This window comes from Ciona intestinalis, chromosome 10 (genome assembly GCF_000224145.3).
Source record: "Ciona intestinalis chromosome 10, KH, whole genome shotgun sequence".
Lineage (NCBI taxonomy): Eukaryota > Metazoa > Chordata > Ascidiacea > Phlebobranchia > Cionidae > Ciona > Ciona intestinalis.
In genome coordinates, this window is record NC_020175.2 from 1,615,259 (window position 1) to 1,630,331 (window position 15,073).

Below are 15,073 nucleotides of genomic sequence, written 5' to 3' on the forward strand. Positions count from 1 at the left end.
GCGTAGGTTATGTTATGATAGGATAATCATTTAGCCTACAGTGCTGTTGCCTGACAAAATTTGTCATGTATTTTGGCTAACGATTGTAGCATTTCATCAGATAACGTTGCATATGTTTACACGATTATTTTACATCTGTGTCCCACATCGTGCTGATTGTTTAAATATTCAAGTATTTTAACGATGTTGCTTTAGTCACGTCATTGCTAACGGTTGAATTCGACGCTAATAGAAGAATTAGAAACGAGATACTTTGAAACGCTGTGGCCTTTTGTTTATTCTGTATTTCCAGAACTTCACGTTGAAAGTTAAAAGCGTTTAGAACCCGAAAAGTCTTTATTCCCTCTCGAAGCGTGTCGAGTGCCTATCACATCGCCTGCAGTATCGTTCGTTTAGAGCCCGGCCGTAGTACCTACTCGATAAGAACAGTGTAGCACAGTTGGTACAGCCGTGCGAAATGGCCGCAAAATCCAGCCAAGTGTAAGAGAAAACAGGATATTGTGATTCTTAATAAGCCTTCATCGATTTTGTGATGTCACGAACAGATTGAGTGCATTAAACAGTCAGTGATTAGAAAGATTTGCATTTGTCACCGTATAGCTTGCTGTGACTTACTGTGGCAATGAATCTGTAAGTATTAGAACTGAGTGTCAACAAATTTAATTAAAAAGTTTACTCGATACTGACTGTAGCAGTTATAATGCAAAAATACTTAAAACCTAGTCACGAGTACAGTTTACTAAATTTTCAAGGGCAAGGCGCTAGTGTGTTTTTGTAGTTAAAGCTACAGGAGCTCATGCATGCAAGGAATGCAGTGTCTGGCACTTGAATGTGCAATTTAGAACAAGGATGTAGAATATGTTTAATATATTCAAAATATGTCCCCGTTTTGTTAATGCCTTTCGTAAAAGTGTTATGTTAAAGGAAAAACATCTTATATTTTCTTCTCGGAAGTAGTTACCACAAAATGTCTATATTGGTAATACGCCTGCGAAACTATGCATTATTTTCTAAAGAATATATATAATTGTTGCAAAATGAAATTTGTGGTGAAACAGTATAAAACCTATATTGTACTTGTTTCATTTAATAAAAACAAACTTTGTTTCAGATTTAAAAACTTTATTTCTTTACCTTTATCAATTGTATAACTGTTCTAGAACTAAGGTCATTGTAGAGTTGAAAAGTTCAATATACCATCAGCCGAGTCCACTCCCGCGCCAGCTGTCGACAGAATATGGACAACATGGGGTTAAGACGCGGTCGTGTGGAAAACTACGGTTTGCCCGGATTGAGACATTCATCGTTACGTAATGGGTAAGAATGCTTTTATAAAAATTGTAATTCATACATTGATGTTGGATATTTTCTTGTAACATCAAAATTTATTTTACCGTTATGCAAGAGAAAAAATGATAATTATGTTATACACCCAAAGGAGATAATTTATGCAGACAAGCGTACTAAGCATGTGTCTAGAGGAGCTTCTTGCCAGTTTTAACAAAATAAATTGATTTTTGCGCGACTGAACGCCGCTTCCTCATGGGATTATGACGTAACATTAGGTCACAAAGAGTGTAATCTAATTGTGCATTGTAATCAATCGAACGCGCGATTTTGGCGCGACGCAATTAAGCGTCGAATCCTAGAAACCAAACTTAAGACGTTGTCACGTAAAATCCAAAGTTGCAAAAACATGCACACTAGACTGTTTTCGAAAACATTACTTTAAAAACAAGCTTTTCTGTAAAACAGGTGGTAAATTTACGTATCTGCTGATGATTTAATTACTTTGGCATTATTTTATGACTGTCGAAAAGAAGTGTTTCGGTTCTGACGCAATTGTTTGCGCAATGACGCATATTGATACAGCTAGGTTTAACTTGTAAGTCCGATAGGTCGAACATACGACTTGAGCTGTTTTGACACAAACATTAAATTGCAAGGGCAGCTTTACCTACACGAGTACGTTAGGTAGCTTTAATTAGATTTTACGGGCGCGTACATGGTTTGTTAAGGTCTTTAGGAGATTCTTTATAGGTAAGCCACCGAACTGCGTTGAAATGATTTTTGATTAGGATAATAAAAACTTGTTGGAAAACTAAAGAAACTGTGATTTTACTGAGAACACTTTTTAAGCTGGCGATATGAATTTAGTGGCTGAAACTGTTTTAAATTATGTTCAGTTACGCATTTAGGGGTTTGCTTTTGAAAACGGTTATCGTTAAGGTCTCTAGGGGTACGTAGCCCATTCTGTATTGAAGTGTGCCACTTTAAACTTGGCCGTAAAGCTATAACGCGTATATGGGAGGTGATAAACGGCCAAGTATGTCAAGGCTCGTTGCCAGAATCGGTTCAATTAACCATATAGAACATGCCTTGCCAACCAAATAAAGTTCTTTGTACTTGATCTTTTCAAGTTATAGTAAGCGTGGATAATGATGACGCTATTCAGTATAACAGCCATGACGGACACACCTTATTTTATTTGAATATTTGTATTGTATTATAAAGTTGGTGGAAACAATAGTTACTTAAATATGTACGCAGGGAATATATGACACCAAAAACATACACCCTTGAACCAGCCTAAACGGTTGATGAACAGCGAGTGACCTTGGTAATCGAAATTTAATTCTTCTTATCGTGTTATGCCCACCTATGAATATGGTGTATTGCCGATAACCGCAATAACCTGACTAGGTTACGACCAAAAAACACCTCCAGGCAAATAACGGCCGACCGTTGATTTGGTTAAAAATTTATGTGTAAAATGCAACAAATTATGACGGTATCAGTGCTTTTACATAAAGGTGTACGCTGTACACCGATTTTGCTGGGGATTAAAGTCAAAGACGCGAGAAAGTTAACATATATATATAACTGCAGTCAAAATGTAAGTCAAATTGTGAGTAACACAATATATCAATGCTTTTGGTAAGAGTGCAAAGTCTATAGTATAGTGTATAGAAATTCTCATTTTAGTATAGCACAAAATCGTGTTACTTATCTCTTCAAATAAGATAACGAAGATTAAATTAAAACAATGGAAAGAAGGAAATCAAAAGCAAAACGCGGTCGTTAAAACATGTTTAGAAAGACTATGTAAGTGCAGGAGGTCCATCTATCTTTTCGCACGCCGACCTAGAAAGAATTTTGGTTCAAATGAACCCTTCTGCCAGCTTTCGTTCCAAATGAACCTTTCTGACCTCCACACGTACACCCACTTACTCGAGTTGCAAACAGGTTTGAACCGCTTTTTTCTGGTTCGCTGACAAAGTAGTTTCAGTGCAACGAAGCAGCAATTTATCAAAAAGCAACATATGGCTGTTCTGTGAATAATACCAACAAAAGGTTTGGTTTGTAATCAATCTTTTTTAAGCGAGCAATACACAAAATTAACCGGAAGGGACGGGAAAGGTATTCGTCTTACGCGTGAGTTTTCGCTTGTATATTGTACATATGAGACGGCGGAAATTTACAGGGCTTGAAGACTAAGGACGTGCGGATTTGTAATCTTTTCGTTACGTTAAAACGCAACCTGTGCAATATGATCATGTTTTCGAAGCAAACGTGGTATTATTAATCAGAGCGTGAGCAGGGAATTTCGTTAGTAATGTAATAGAACAGTTCTTGAAATCGGGCATGCCGGTCCGAACCGTTTAGCTAGAATTGCGTCTGATTACACCGCACCTCCCGTATTAAAATGAACTGGTTTGTTATTATCAAATCGATAACAAACCACCTGGAACGTTATCTAAGCATACGTTTCTTGGTAAGCTGCCGGGGTTTGGGTATATAAGTTGCATTAAATTGCGAGCAAATCAGTCTTTGTCTATTCGCAGTAGGAGTTGCGAAGCTTTTTGGAAAAGTACCATGACGTCAAATAGGTGAGTCGCGCCAAAGCTTTTAGTCATATTCGCGATTTGGTTTTTATTAAAAGAAACCATACTTTTGGCTGCGTATACGTGACAATGAGTTGCGCGAACTTTAAACTTGAGTGATTTTGGCAGTTTGTCTATAAATCGTCGGTAGAATCCATGCGTTATCTTGCCGAAACAAACTGGTAATATTTGTTGTGTAAATTGGAGATCGCAAGTCATGCGTTGCTGCGTGTTTCCTAATTACGGCTGACGTTGTTTCAATTGGTTCCTGTGCGATGTATTCGCTTCCCCATGAGTCCTGTACTTCTAATTTTAAAGTCATTCTATTTCCCAGAGCTCCAATTTTGTCCGTCTTTGAGTCAAACCATTCTGTTTATTTTAAGCAGCCAAGTATATACATCAAACTTACCGATATGTATAGTTTAGAACCAAATAAACATAGTTGGCAGCGCTTCTTATCTTGTTATTGGTTGGCCGGTCGTCATGTGTTCGACATATATATAAGGTTTAAAGTTTTAAACCTTTCCTATTTCCACGAACATTACTTCATAATTAAAAATAACGAAGTATTAATTCCGTTATTTCCCATGGGCTAATGTTCTGGGAATATTTTGCGGTCACTATTGGTATGTGTTTTGTAATTCATTCTACGATTTTGTATTCGCTACTGCGGATAAGATTAGAATTAATAAAACCAAGTGATTTGCGATGTTTCAACGCATGGCGCTTGTGATTTTTTGTCAGCAACGTTAACATCGGTCGCTCTCATCGAAGCTTGTGGTGTTCAGACGTGTAATAAATATTCGTTGTCTATTGCGCGCATTGCAATTATTTCTTTCTACAATCAAGATTTTGTTTACCGAGTAAATACACACACAGAACAGCACCCGCATATTTAATTTACTCAAGGCAGTCAGCATACGTGTCAAGCTTATTGTTGTAACTGGGCAACTGAGATTAGTAGTTTTTTACTTGTAAGCTGCTTTCTATTCAAGCTCGATCATACGTAACTTCAGAAAGGAAGTTTTTCTTTTTCTTTGTTTACATTTTTTAGTGTGAATGAGTAAATACCACGTTTGATTGACGAACAATAGCTCGCGCTTTTGCTAAAATTAAGACTATTGTTTCAGAACAACTGTTTTGTTACGCATTCGGGAACCTAACACCCATATTTGAGCTTTCTCCAGTTACACGGTGTTAGCCAATGAACCGAATCACGGAAGTACAATTCTACATTTTGTTCGGCTTTCTTCGCCCTGTTCACTGAGGACTTCGCAGATTTTCTATTGTGACGTCACATAAATCCATTAGCGTTCCTTTTGCGGTCGATGTGGCATTGTGAGCTATAAGGACAAAACAGGCGAGCACAGCACGTGCTACCCGTTCGTGGTTTCTCTAGACAATGGGGGTGTTTGTAAATGTCAACAGTTTCTTCTCGGTATTAGAGAGAATGTGTATGAGGGTTTATGCTTTTAGAAAATAAATCTAAAACTGTATACTAGAACAGGTAGAAGTATGCAGCGATTTGAAAAACACACGCAGTTCTAGGTTCAATGATGCATGATATTTTAATGCATGCAGAAAAAGTACGTCACACAGCGAAGCGCGCCTGTCTGTCACAGCCAGGCAGTAGACCGGATACGCTATCATCACATATAGGCACTGCTGTATGAAGCTATAGCAGGTAGAGTTAGTAGTAGAACCACATTTAGAATCGGGTAAAAAAATTACTAAATTTAGCGAGTTTTAGTTGTTCATTTACCAGACCAAGTTACGAAATGACTACTTTTATGATATGGTACAGACCTTAGTTAAATTAACTGTGCCAATAAACTTTAGCCTAATTTTACTATTATGAAAGGCAGTCTAGCTTATGTTTCAACACAGTATGCATAACTGTATTACGACCATAACGCGCATAGTCATTGATGCCTGGCATTCTTCACAATTGTTATTACTCCCACGCCGTATAACGTAAATCGGTATACAACAATAGGTTAAAATGGTTGTATCAAAGAAACTATATGTACTGGGAAAGCACCATGAGTGCGTAGGTACTTATGAAGTGTGCGTGAGAATTGCCACGTCATTACTCAGCATCCTTTAAAACATGAGCGCCTTTGTTTGAACTGGCCGCTGCTATATAGAAGAACTTTACCTTTTGAGTAAATTATTGTTATTGCGACGCAAATATTGCTCGAGGATATTAAAGTGCTGACACGCATAACATGATCGTGTTACAACAACTATAAGAATAGCGAAGATATCATAAACAAGATACGTAAAAGTCAAGAGTTCATCGGTGTGTATTTCCGGCAGTAAAATAGCGAAGACCGAGCAGTTTAAAATGCCGTCAGTGTTGTGAGATTCAAGATCATTTCAATATAGGCCGCTGGGAATTGCAAAGTGCTCTACAAAAGTATCGTACAGCATAATGCAGTGAGCGTCTGCTAAGCTGTGGTTAATAGTCGTCGGCTACAGTTATGTACGAGTATTAATTTTCAACAAATTTAATAAAGTTGTAATGTTCGCAGTTACGGCATTAACTATATAGAGACAATTACGTAACTGAGCGTATGTTATTTGCAGATGTACGTTAAGAAATATATCTGAATTGCCTAGCGTGAGTGGAAGCGTGGAAATTCACAATCAAAGCAACATGAACAACTTGCGGAAAGTAAGGTAAACATAACCTCGTGTTTACAGTCGATGATAAGGAACAAAAAATCCGTCCATTCTTGTACTTTGCCGTCCTATAGATCACTGGTTATGAATAATTAATGCTAGAGTAGGTAAACGCATTTTTGCTTTTCTTAATGTCTTTCTTCCTTCAGTAACAGCAGCAGTCTTCAGGGCATGATGACATATCACATGGAAGAAGATGATCAAGTAAAAGAGAGAAGTAATCTTATATCACATAAGGGTGTCAGGTAAAAAAATACTTTTTAATTTAAATCTAACAGTTTTTCTAAATTTAAATCAAGTCCATTACTATTGACTTCCTATTTTAAAGGAAATAAAAAGTTAGAATTATAAATCAGAAAACTTTGCATCTATTTTATTAGATTTGATCCCAGCAGGCAGCAACTTTCAGCAGACAGGCAAATTAATTTGATATAAGTGTTTAAAATTTTAAATTGTTTCAAATAGCTTAATAATATTATATATTAAAAGGTAATGATTAGATTCTTGATTATTTATATAATACACCACATAAATATGTCACATTTATTTTCTTAAGAGTAAACAATGGTTTAAATTTAAAACTGTTTCAAACAGCTTTACTGATACATTATTTCGATTAAGTATATATGTCTTTTGTTTTTAGATTTATAAAAAAGACCGGACATTGCAATGTTAGCCATTCAAATTTAACAGACAAACCACGAAGGTTTATCGCAGATATTTTTACAACTGGTGTTGATTTAAAATGGAGATGGAACCTTTTTGTATTTAGTGCTGCGTTTGTTGTAAGGTGAGTTATTTTAAATTTGCCTTTATTATTACAACTAACCATTTATTTCTAACTTTCTAATTTGAATATAGCTAATCTCATTATAGATTTTGTCCAGACAGAATCCTATAATGACATATTGGTCCTATATATGTTTCTATTACACGGACGTTGTTAATTTTTAATGACTTTGATTCAAGATCTCTTGTATAACCCTGATCAAAGAGAAGGGACCCAATGGTAGGGACCCAAGTCCGAGAACATTTTTTTCAAATTTGTTTTTTTCTGAAATCCTAATCATTGTGTACAAAAATTGCATTTTTTAGTTGGATTTGTTTTGCTCTTGTCTTTTGGTTGATATCATATCTTCATGGTGATTTTGCCGTTCGAGCTGCGAATGAATCTTTTACACCCTGCGTTAACAACCTTGATATAAATCATCCTTTCACTTCTTCATTTCTATTCTCCTTGGAAACACAAACTACCATAGGTAAGTATGGATAACCTGAACATTAAAAGTGTTTAAGTTTTTAATTTTACTTAAAATACCTTGTAAATGAAATATCATATTATAACTGGATTAGGAAAATATGCTTTAACAACTGTCATTACCAAACCACGTAAAGATAAAGATTTATTTATTGTCATTAATCTACAGGATACGGATTCCGGGTAGTAACAGAGGAATGTCCATTCACTGTCTTTATGGTTGTTGTACAGTCTGTATTCGGATGCATTCTTGATGCTTTTATGATTGGTCTCATTATGGCAAAAATTTCAAGGTAAACTTTGTAAATTGTTATAGTATACAGAAAATTCTGGTTACCAAAACTTTAAATTGTATGATTGAATGTTAGCTGTAAACTAAAGACTAAATCATTGTTTAAAAGGTTTCAAATCAAGATGCCTTTGATCTTGTTTTACATTGCACAACATTGGAAAATACTTGGTTATTTTCTATTTCAGTTAAAATAGTCACCATTCTAATTAGAGCAATTGACGTTAACCTTTCCTTTACCTAGACTACAGTATGCATGGTGTGTTTTTGACTTTTATAATTGTTTGATAGGAAAATTAGCATTTTTGCCAAACAGAAATTTTTATTAACGTAGAACAACTAATAAAAAATTGTTTTATTTGCTGTATGAACAACAAAATAAAAAATGTTGCATACAATGAAGTGTTTTTAATATTAAAAAAAACAAAAACATTATTAACATCGAAGCACTTAGTTTAATCCAAGTTATTACATTACGATTGCATTATTTCATTATATAAAATTGGTTAATTTTGTCACAGACCAAAGAAAAGAGCAGAAACTTTGATGTTCAGCAACAAGGCCGTCATTAATATGAGAGATGGCCAATTATGTTTGATGGTGCGAGTTGGAAACTTAAGAAAAAGTCATCTTGTTGAAGCAACCATCAGGTTAGCTGGCTACACCTGTAATAATAATCTTTATTGTGAGTTACTTGATGTTCAAAATGCTGACGAATTGCAGTAACCTTATTTGTTGCAAGCTTTGCACGTACATTAAAAGTTGGCAGTATTTTCTATATAAGGCAACCTAGTTGCTTGTTTACTGTAAACATTTGTTTCTCAGTGTTCACGTTTGAATGAATAGTGTGGTTTGTTACAACCATGTGTTGCGGAGTTGTGGAAAAGCTTATAACTTGAATAATAGCCAGCATTGTTTTGTGACATGCAGTGAATCGTAACATCTGCATGTCTGCACACTCAGTGTTATGCAATAATCAATAACATGAGTTTTTTTTTGCCATTTGAGCTTCATATTAAGCAAAAAAGCAACATATGAATGATAGTATTTATAATTTTCGATAAACGATGCTAAGTATAACTTTACAAATAAATGTAACCTCTGCAATGCTTAACAAGGAGCAGGTATTGTGTCAGCTGTTTTATGTCAATTTTATTGTTAAGCAACCACTATAAAAGTTAAATTGCCCTTTTCGTGGTTAATGCCATTAAAAGCCTATTCATAGCTTTACAGTTGAGCAATAGACAATGCTGTAGTAAACAAACAGTAGCCCAAATATGTTGACCATTTCCTGGAAGTCCGTGTATAACACACAAACATATAAAAATCTGCAAGCTGTTGCAGATGGTTAAATCAAAATTTTGTCAATTTGTTACAATGCGTTTAGTACTTCATATTTAATCACAGAAAGCTAAATATTTTATATTAGTATTTACAAGCACTTAAAGGTCTATCTTTGCTTTCTTATTAGGTAAACATGTTGCTTTCTATATATTTGTTTTTACATAGATTCTTTTTACATATGTTACATTGTTAAAATAAACATTATTTAGGATGCAATACATTCATTCACGAGAAACTCTTGAAGGAGAATTCATTCCCCTTGAACAAATAGATCTTCACTTGGATCTAAAGAATGATTCTGATCGACTTTTTCTTGTAACCCCACAAACAATTTGTCATCCAATTGACGAGAACAGTCCACTGTGGGAGCTTAATGCAGAGGATCTACCTCATGCGAATTTTGAGGTAGGTTTACAATTTCTCCCATTTGCTATCAAACAGTTATACTGTAACTTGTGTAATTCATTGAACTTTTTTATCTCTCTGGAAAAGCAAGAATTTTAAAAAGTCAACAAACTTTCTTTACATGTGGAAAATTAAAAGTTTACATATATTCTTAACCAGCTAGTAGTACCATACCACTATATGTTATGAATGTATCACAGCTGGTAGGCTCATAGGATTTCTGTTACCTTTACACATAACAGATACAACACAACACTGTGGTTATCATTAACTGACACCAACCTTTGTTAATAATTGAAGGTAACAAAGGTGGTTTATTTAATCTTCTTATTCCAAACATTCAAAGTGATTATAGCTTTTTAATAAGAAACCACATTTAAACAAACATATTTATTATGTAATAAACCCTCTAAGTTTGTACTAGGTTGACAAGAAATAACTTTGATTGATGGCATCTATAATGTAATACAAACAAAGTTTTGCTGTGTCAGTGTATAAATTTTAAAAGCAATAAGATGTATCTTTTTTCTGCTACTGTAATCCATTGACAGCTTGTGAGAAAAGCCTTACTTGCAAATAAAAAAAAATTGTCACTTTTACCACATTATTCCATACATTTTCATTTGTAACAGCCTTAGTTCAAAGCTTTCTTAAACATGCAATATTTAATCTATTAGGTAATCCTCATCTTAGAGGGCATGGTGGAAGCCACAGGCATGACAACTCAGGCAAGAGCATCATATCTTCCAAATGAAATTCTATGGGGTCATCGGTTTCAGAATATGATTTCATTTACCAGGAACAATGGATATAAAGTCAACTTTGGGAAATTTAACAAGGTTAGGCCTTAACTATTTTTTTTTCTCACAAATTTTAACAGTAACTTCAGGTAAATCTGTGTGATTTATAAAAAAAGCAAGAATTAAAAAATGAAATCAAATATAAAACAAATTAGAATAGCAGTCGGAACTGCCCAGTAAATTTTGGGTAGTACAGTTGGCCTTAAATTTCTTTGAATCGAGTGACTAGTAGGTCATTGAAAGGTTCATGATGTATATATAAATTAAAGCCATTGCACAACAGTATCAATGAGTCGTTATGTTTATAATAGAGTGATGGTATCTGACCTTATTCTAATTGAAAGAAGAATTTACAATTCATATCAGTTACTAACTACTATTCAAAGTTATGTTCAAATCATTACAGACTTTTCAATGGTTGCATATAATGAATGAATAAGAGATAATATGATGATTTGGTCTAACTATTCATACATTTTGTTTCTTCTGTTATGGTAGTGATCATTGTGCATAAAATGTGTTATTAAGAATGTAGATTATAAAATAATTATCCGAAGGGTTCAATGTGTTTCAAGTTTAACTGCAAACAATTACAGAATGGGATGTGTATCAGGGTATTTATGTATTGAAATACCAACAATGACATTCCTGACTTACAGACATATATGACACCAAACTCGCCTCATCAAAGTGCAAAATACTTGAGTTGTGCATCCAATTCAGAAATGAATACTTTGGTGGAATCTTCAATGAACAACAACAAGAAAAATAGACAAGCAGACAGCGAAAGCTCAAGTATTAGGTATGTGAAACATTTTTTACGTTTTTTTTAATGCTGTTAAATTATGTCGAAGTTTTTATTTAGCGCAAGTATAACTATACCATTGGCTTTTCTGGTTAATTAGTTTTTTAAGGACTGTTTACATTTGCTTTAAATTGTAATTATATCAGTGTGACATGCGTCAACATACACTATGAGACTCATATAAGGCTCAAACTAAAAACAAAGAATAAGTTCATGGTACTTATTCGAGGCGTTTAATTTTTTATTGTCTGCAAAAGAATGTACCAAGCAAAGTATGATTAAACATAAATCAAGTATGTCTGGTTATATTCAGATATAATTAATCGCTTTTTTGGTCAAAAAACGTTTAGAGCTATTTAAATTCCTAAACAGGTATTTGATATATCTATGCTCCAAATAATTACCTTTGTATGTTTTAGAAGTTCAATCCACAGTCACCAACATGATCCATCATCCAGTGCATCAGATGGTAAAGACTCAGGTTATACTGCAGTGGAAGATTTAACAAGAGCTTATAGTTCACAAACACTGAACACAGAGAACAACAAAGTGGTAAGTTGAATAAGTTTCCTCCATTTTTGTTAGCTGATTTTATTAGAGGCATGCACACTAACCAACAAAAATCCTGACGACTTAAAGAGTTACATTGTGTAGTTGTTTTTTAATTTGAATTTGCTACTGTATCCGAAGAGATAAAAAGAGTTTACAACGGTTTCTAGAGTTGTTATAAACGACGTTTGATATGTGTTTACAGTTAACTTCGACCACTTCATTATCTGACGAATCTGAAGACAATAAAACTGTTTCCGAGTCAGAGCGTATGGGCTCACTTGTAAATTCGAGGAAATCTTTGCCGTCGTCAGAACTCCTGGTTGACGTCGCCGAAGAAATAAGTCCGGGAAAAGGTGCGACGCTGGTTCGTGTGGGCGAAATAGAGCTGCACAAAGCGCCATCTAACGGCTCGCTTAAAACGTCGTCATCGTTCCGAAGCGCGATCAATAAATCCAACCCTCAGTACAGTGACGTTACAGTCCAACAAGCGAAATCTTCCGACGACATCAGACTATTATTGATGCGCGGTCGCTCGGGAGATGAGCAATTGGCACAAAGTAACGCCGAAAAATCTTTTATCGAGTGCGAAAACAATGCTCTTTGCGTGTAAATAGTAAGCGTTGTAAAACATGATCAATTGCTACCTACTTAAATTCAAGGTGAAATTGCTTCCAAAAACTTCCCATGACCTTTGTGTATACATTACCGGAAAGTGTTACCTGATAATCACCAACAAAGCAACATGGTGAACCGAAGAATATGCAACACACGCAAAATGATCAAAACGTTTTCCAAAAGTCCCTTCGAAAATATCATACACCGTCGGAAGTGAAATGTGCCTTTCTGTTAATTCCGTTTTTAATTCGCGTGCGTCTTTTTTGTGCCTTTCGTCCACGTCATATTTGTGTTTCGTAATAGGTTAGCAGCGTTAGCTGACGTTTTCATGTGACATTGGCTGAAAGTTTGATAATAAAAGAAAATCATTCAAATCTAAAAAGTTGTATTTTCGTACATTTTTATGCAGTAAAATGCTCCTACCAAACATCACTTAACAACAATACATATCCCAGACGGCTTTAATCGATACAATAAGGTGACAGCAAACATCGCTGCATTTCGACAGCACATTCTAAACTGAAGAACAACGAAGCTTCCAAACCTTCTTATAGACAAACTTTCTTCTGCAAATATACTGTAGCGCGAAAAAGAAAATGGGAGAAGATGGGCTTCTTAAGCACATATTGCCCAAAATTTCTAAAATATAGTAGGGGGCAATATTTCTAAAATATAGTAGGGTGGGAGAAGGTGGGACACCTGTTCATTCTATTTTCTCTTCCAATTTAGTAGTAAGCAAAAAACATTCAAAGAATTAGGAAACGGTATGTTTACAACTCCCATGCACCGTTGTTAATTGTTTAAAACACGATTAGGATATTTGGGTATTCTGTGCTAAATGTGTCCCATCTTCTCCCACCCAACTATACAACATTACGGTTTTGGGTTAATACCACGAATTAGTACTATCATCATTCATTCAATTGAAAACAATACAAAAAATATATTAAAACACACGAGGAGTTTTAGCGATCCGCACAAAAGGTGTCATTTTACAAATTCTAAAATATAAAGGGCAAGATAGGACAGTTTAAAACTTTAAAATCACTGTTAATTTTGATTGATGAGTGAATTTATTGTTAGGAATACACGTAAATGACACGAAATAAAACTGTACCCTTTGAAAATCAAGTTTAAACATTCTTTTCCTTGCCCTACTGATATAGTTTTTAACATGTTACCTGCAGTATATTCACTGTATAACAATTGGTATTGTTTGAACGGGTATGGGTGTTGTTCGAATATCAATTGATAAATATTGTATCCTACAATTGTATATGAACCTGTAATAACAGAAAATTGATAATAACTATTGATAAAGTTTAAAAGTTTGGCAATAAAAACATGCAAAACTACAATGTGGGGGAAGATGGGACACTAATTTGAAATATATTTACATTAGCAGCATCCTACAACTTGTAGGTAACCTACCGAATTTAACCGGCTGTGCTATTTCATGAATTTGCAATGTAAACTTTATACATACACCTTTAAATCGATATTTTTTTATTGTTTTTATTTCAAATTAAACTCATATTTACCCCTGCCCGTTTTCCCTTTGCATATATCTCAGTGTATTTTTTTACAAAACTATAAAACTAGTTTTATAAGACAAAATTAAACTGGACGAAATATTCAAGGTTGTTTTATGAAGCTATGAAACTAGTTTAATTGTTCATGCTTGCTAACCGCAAAATTTCATCTGCTTTTGTTATATTTTTGCGCGACATTTAAAATTAGCATTTTACTATTTCGCAGTTTTTTTACCTGTTTAAAATATACTGTTTCTATTTTACCTTTTTTGAAAATATTTTAAAACAGCAATCAGCTTTGACGCGCGTTTTATAAAGTCGTAATTGTTAACTCCAACAATTACTATTTTATGACTGTCTAGCGCCACCGTCTGACTGGCTTATTTATTGCCTTTCTCCTGTCTTCGTTATGCGAACGCCGTCTCTCTAGTCTGCGTTTCAGTATAGGTTCTTGCATGGTTCTGTTAGCATCGCAATTTAGCGTAACTGTTTAAGATTTAGTTATTATGTGTTCAGCTATTAACAATGTTCTATTTGAATAAGCGACTGAACATAACTGTTTTTAATCTCTCTCTCCGGCTCTCTGGCTCTCTCTCTGGCTGTCTCTCTCTGTGGATCTCTTTGGCTCTATCTGGTTGCTGTGGCTGTTATTTTTGGTTATTGTTGGAATCTGGCTATCGTTTATGATTTGCGTTATCGTCAATACATCTGTATATATTCATCAAGTGGAGAGCATTAATTAAGTTATAGACATCAGTCGCTTATTTCTTATACGGCTAAAACTGCAGCCGCGTTCGAGCTAAACCCTAGCTCCTACATTATTAAAAAACAGTTATTGGCTCTGTGAGTTATAGCCTACGTCAGCGGGATGAACCAGTCGTATCCGTTGATAGACCTTGGATGT

General features: G+C 34.7%; 1 protein-coding gene across 4 annotated transcripts; it reads left to right on the forward strand.

The window, feature by feature from the left end:
• Nucleotides 1-1,107: 1,107 nt before the first annotated feature.
• LOC100180789 (ATP-sensitive inward rectifier potassium channel 12-like) lies at nucleotides 1,108-13,019 on the forward strand. 4 transcript variants are annotated; one of them, XM_002128083.2, is made up of 12 exons: nucleotides 1,108-1,317; nucleotides 6,474-6,566; nucleotides 6,719-6,814; nucleotides 7,213-7,359; nucleotides 7,665-7,828; nucleotides 7,997-8,120; nucleotides 8,638-8,766; nucleotides 9,670-9,865; nucleotides 10,543-10,704; nucleotides 11,325-11,467; nucleotides 11,890-12,022; nucleotides 12,225-13,019. In XM_002128083.2, exons 1-12 carry the CDS (start codon nucleotides 1,238-1,240, stop codon nucleotides 12,630-12,632), a joined length of 1,875 nt encoding a protein of 624 aa, XP_002128119.1. In that variant the 5' UTR covers nucleotides 1,108-1,237; the 3' UTR covers nucleotides 12,633-13,019. The 4 variants fall into 4 exon arrangements, with proteins under 4 accessions (XP_002128119.1, XP_009859945.1, XP_026692230.1 ...); XM_009861643.2 differs by having other exon boundaries at nucleotides 11,893-12,022; XM_026836429.1 differs by lacking the exon at nucleotides 1,108-1,317 and adding an exon at nucleotides 3,862-3,890.
• Nucleotides 13,020-15,073: the final 2,054 nt, after the last annotated feature.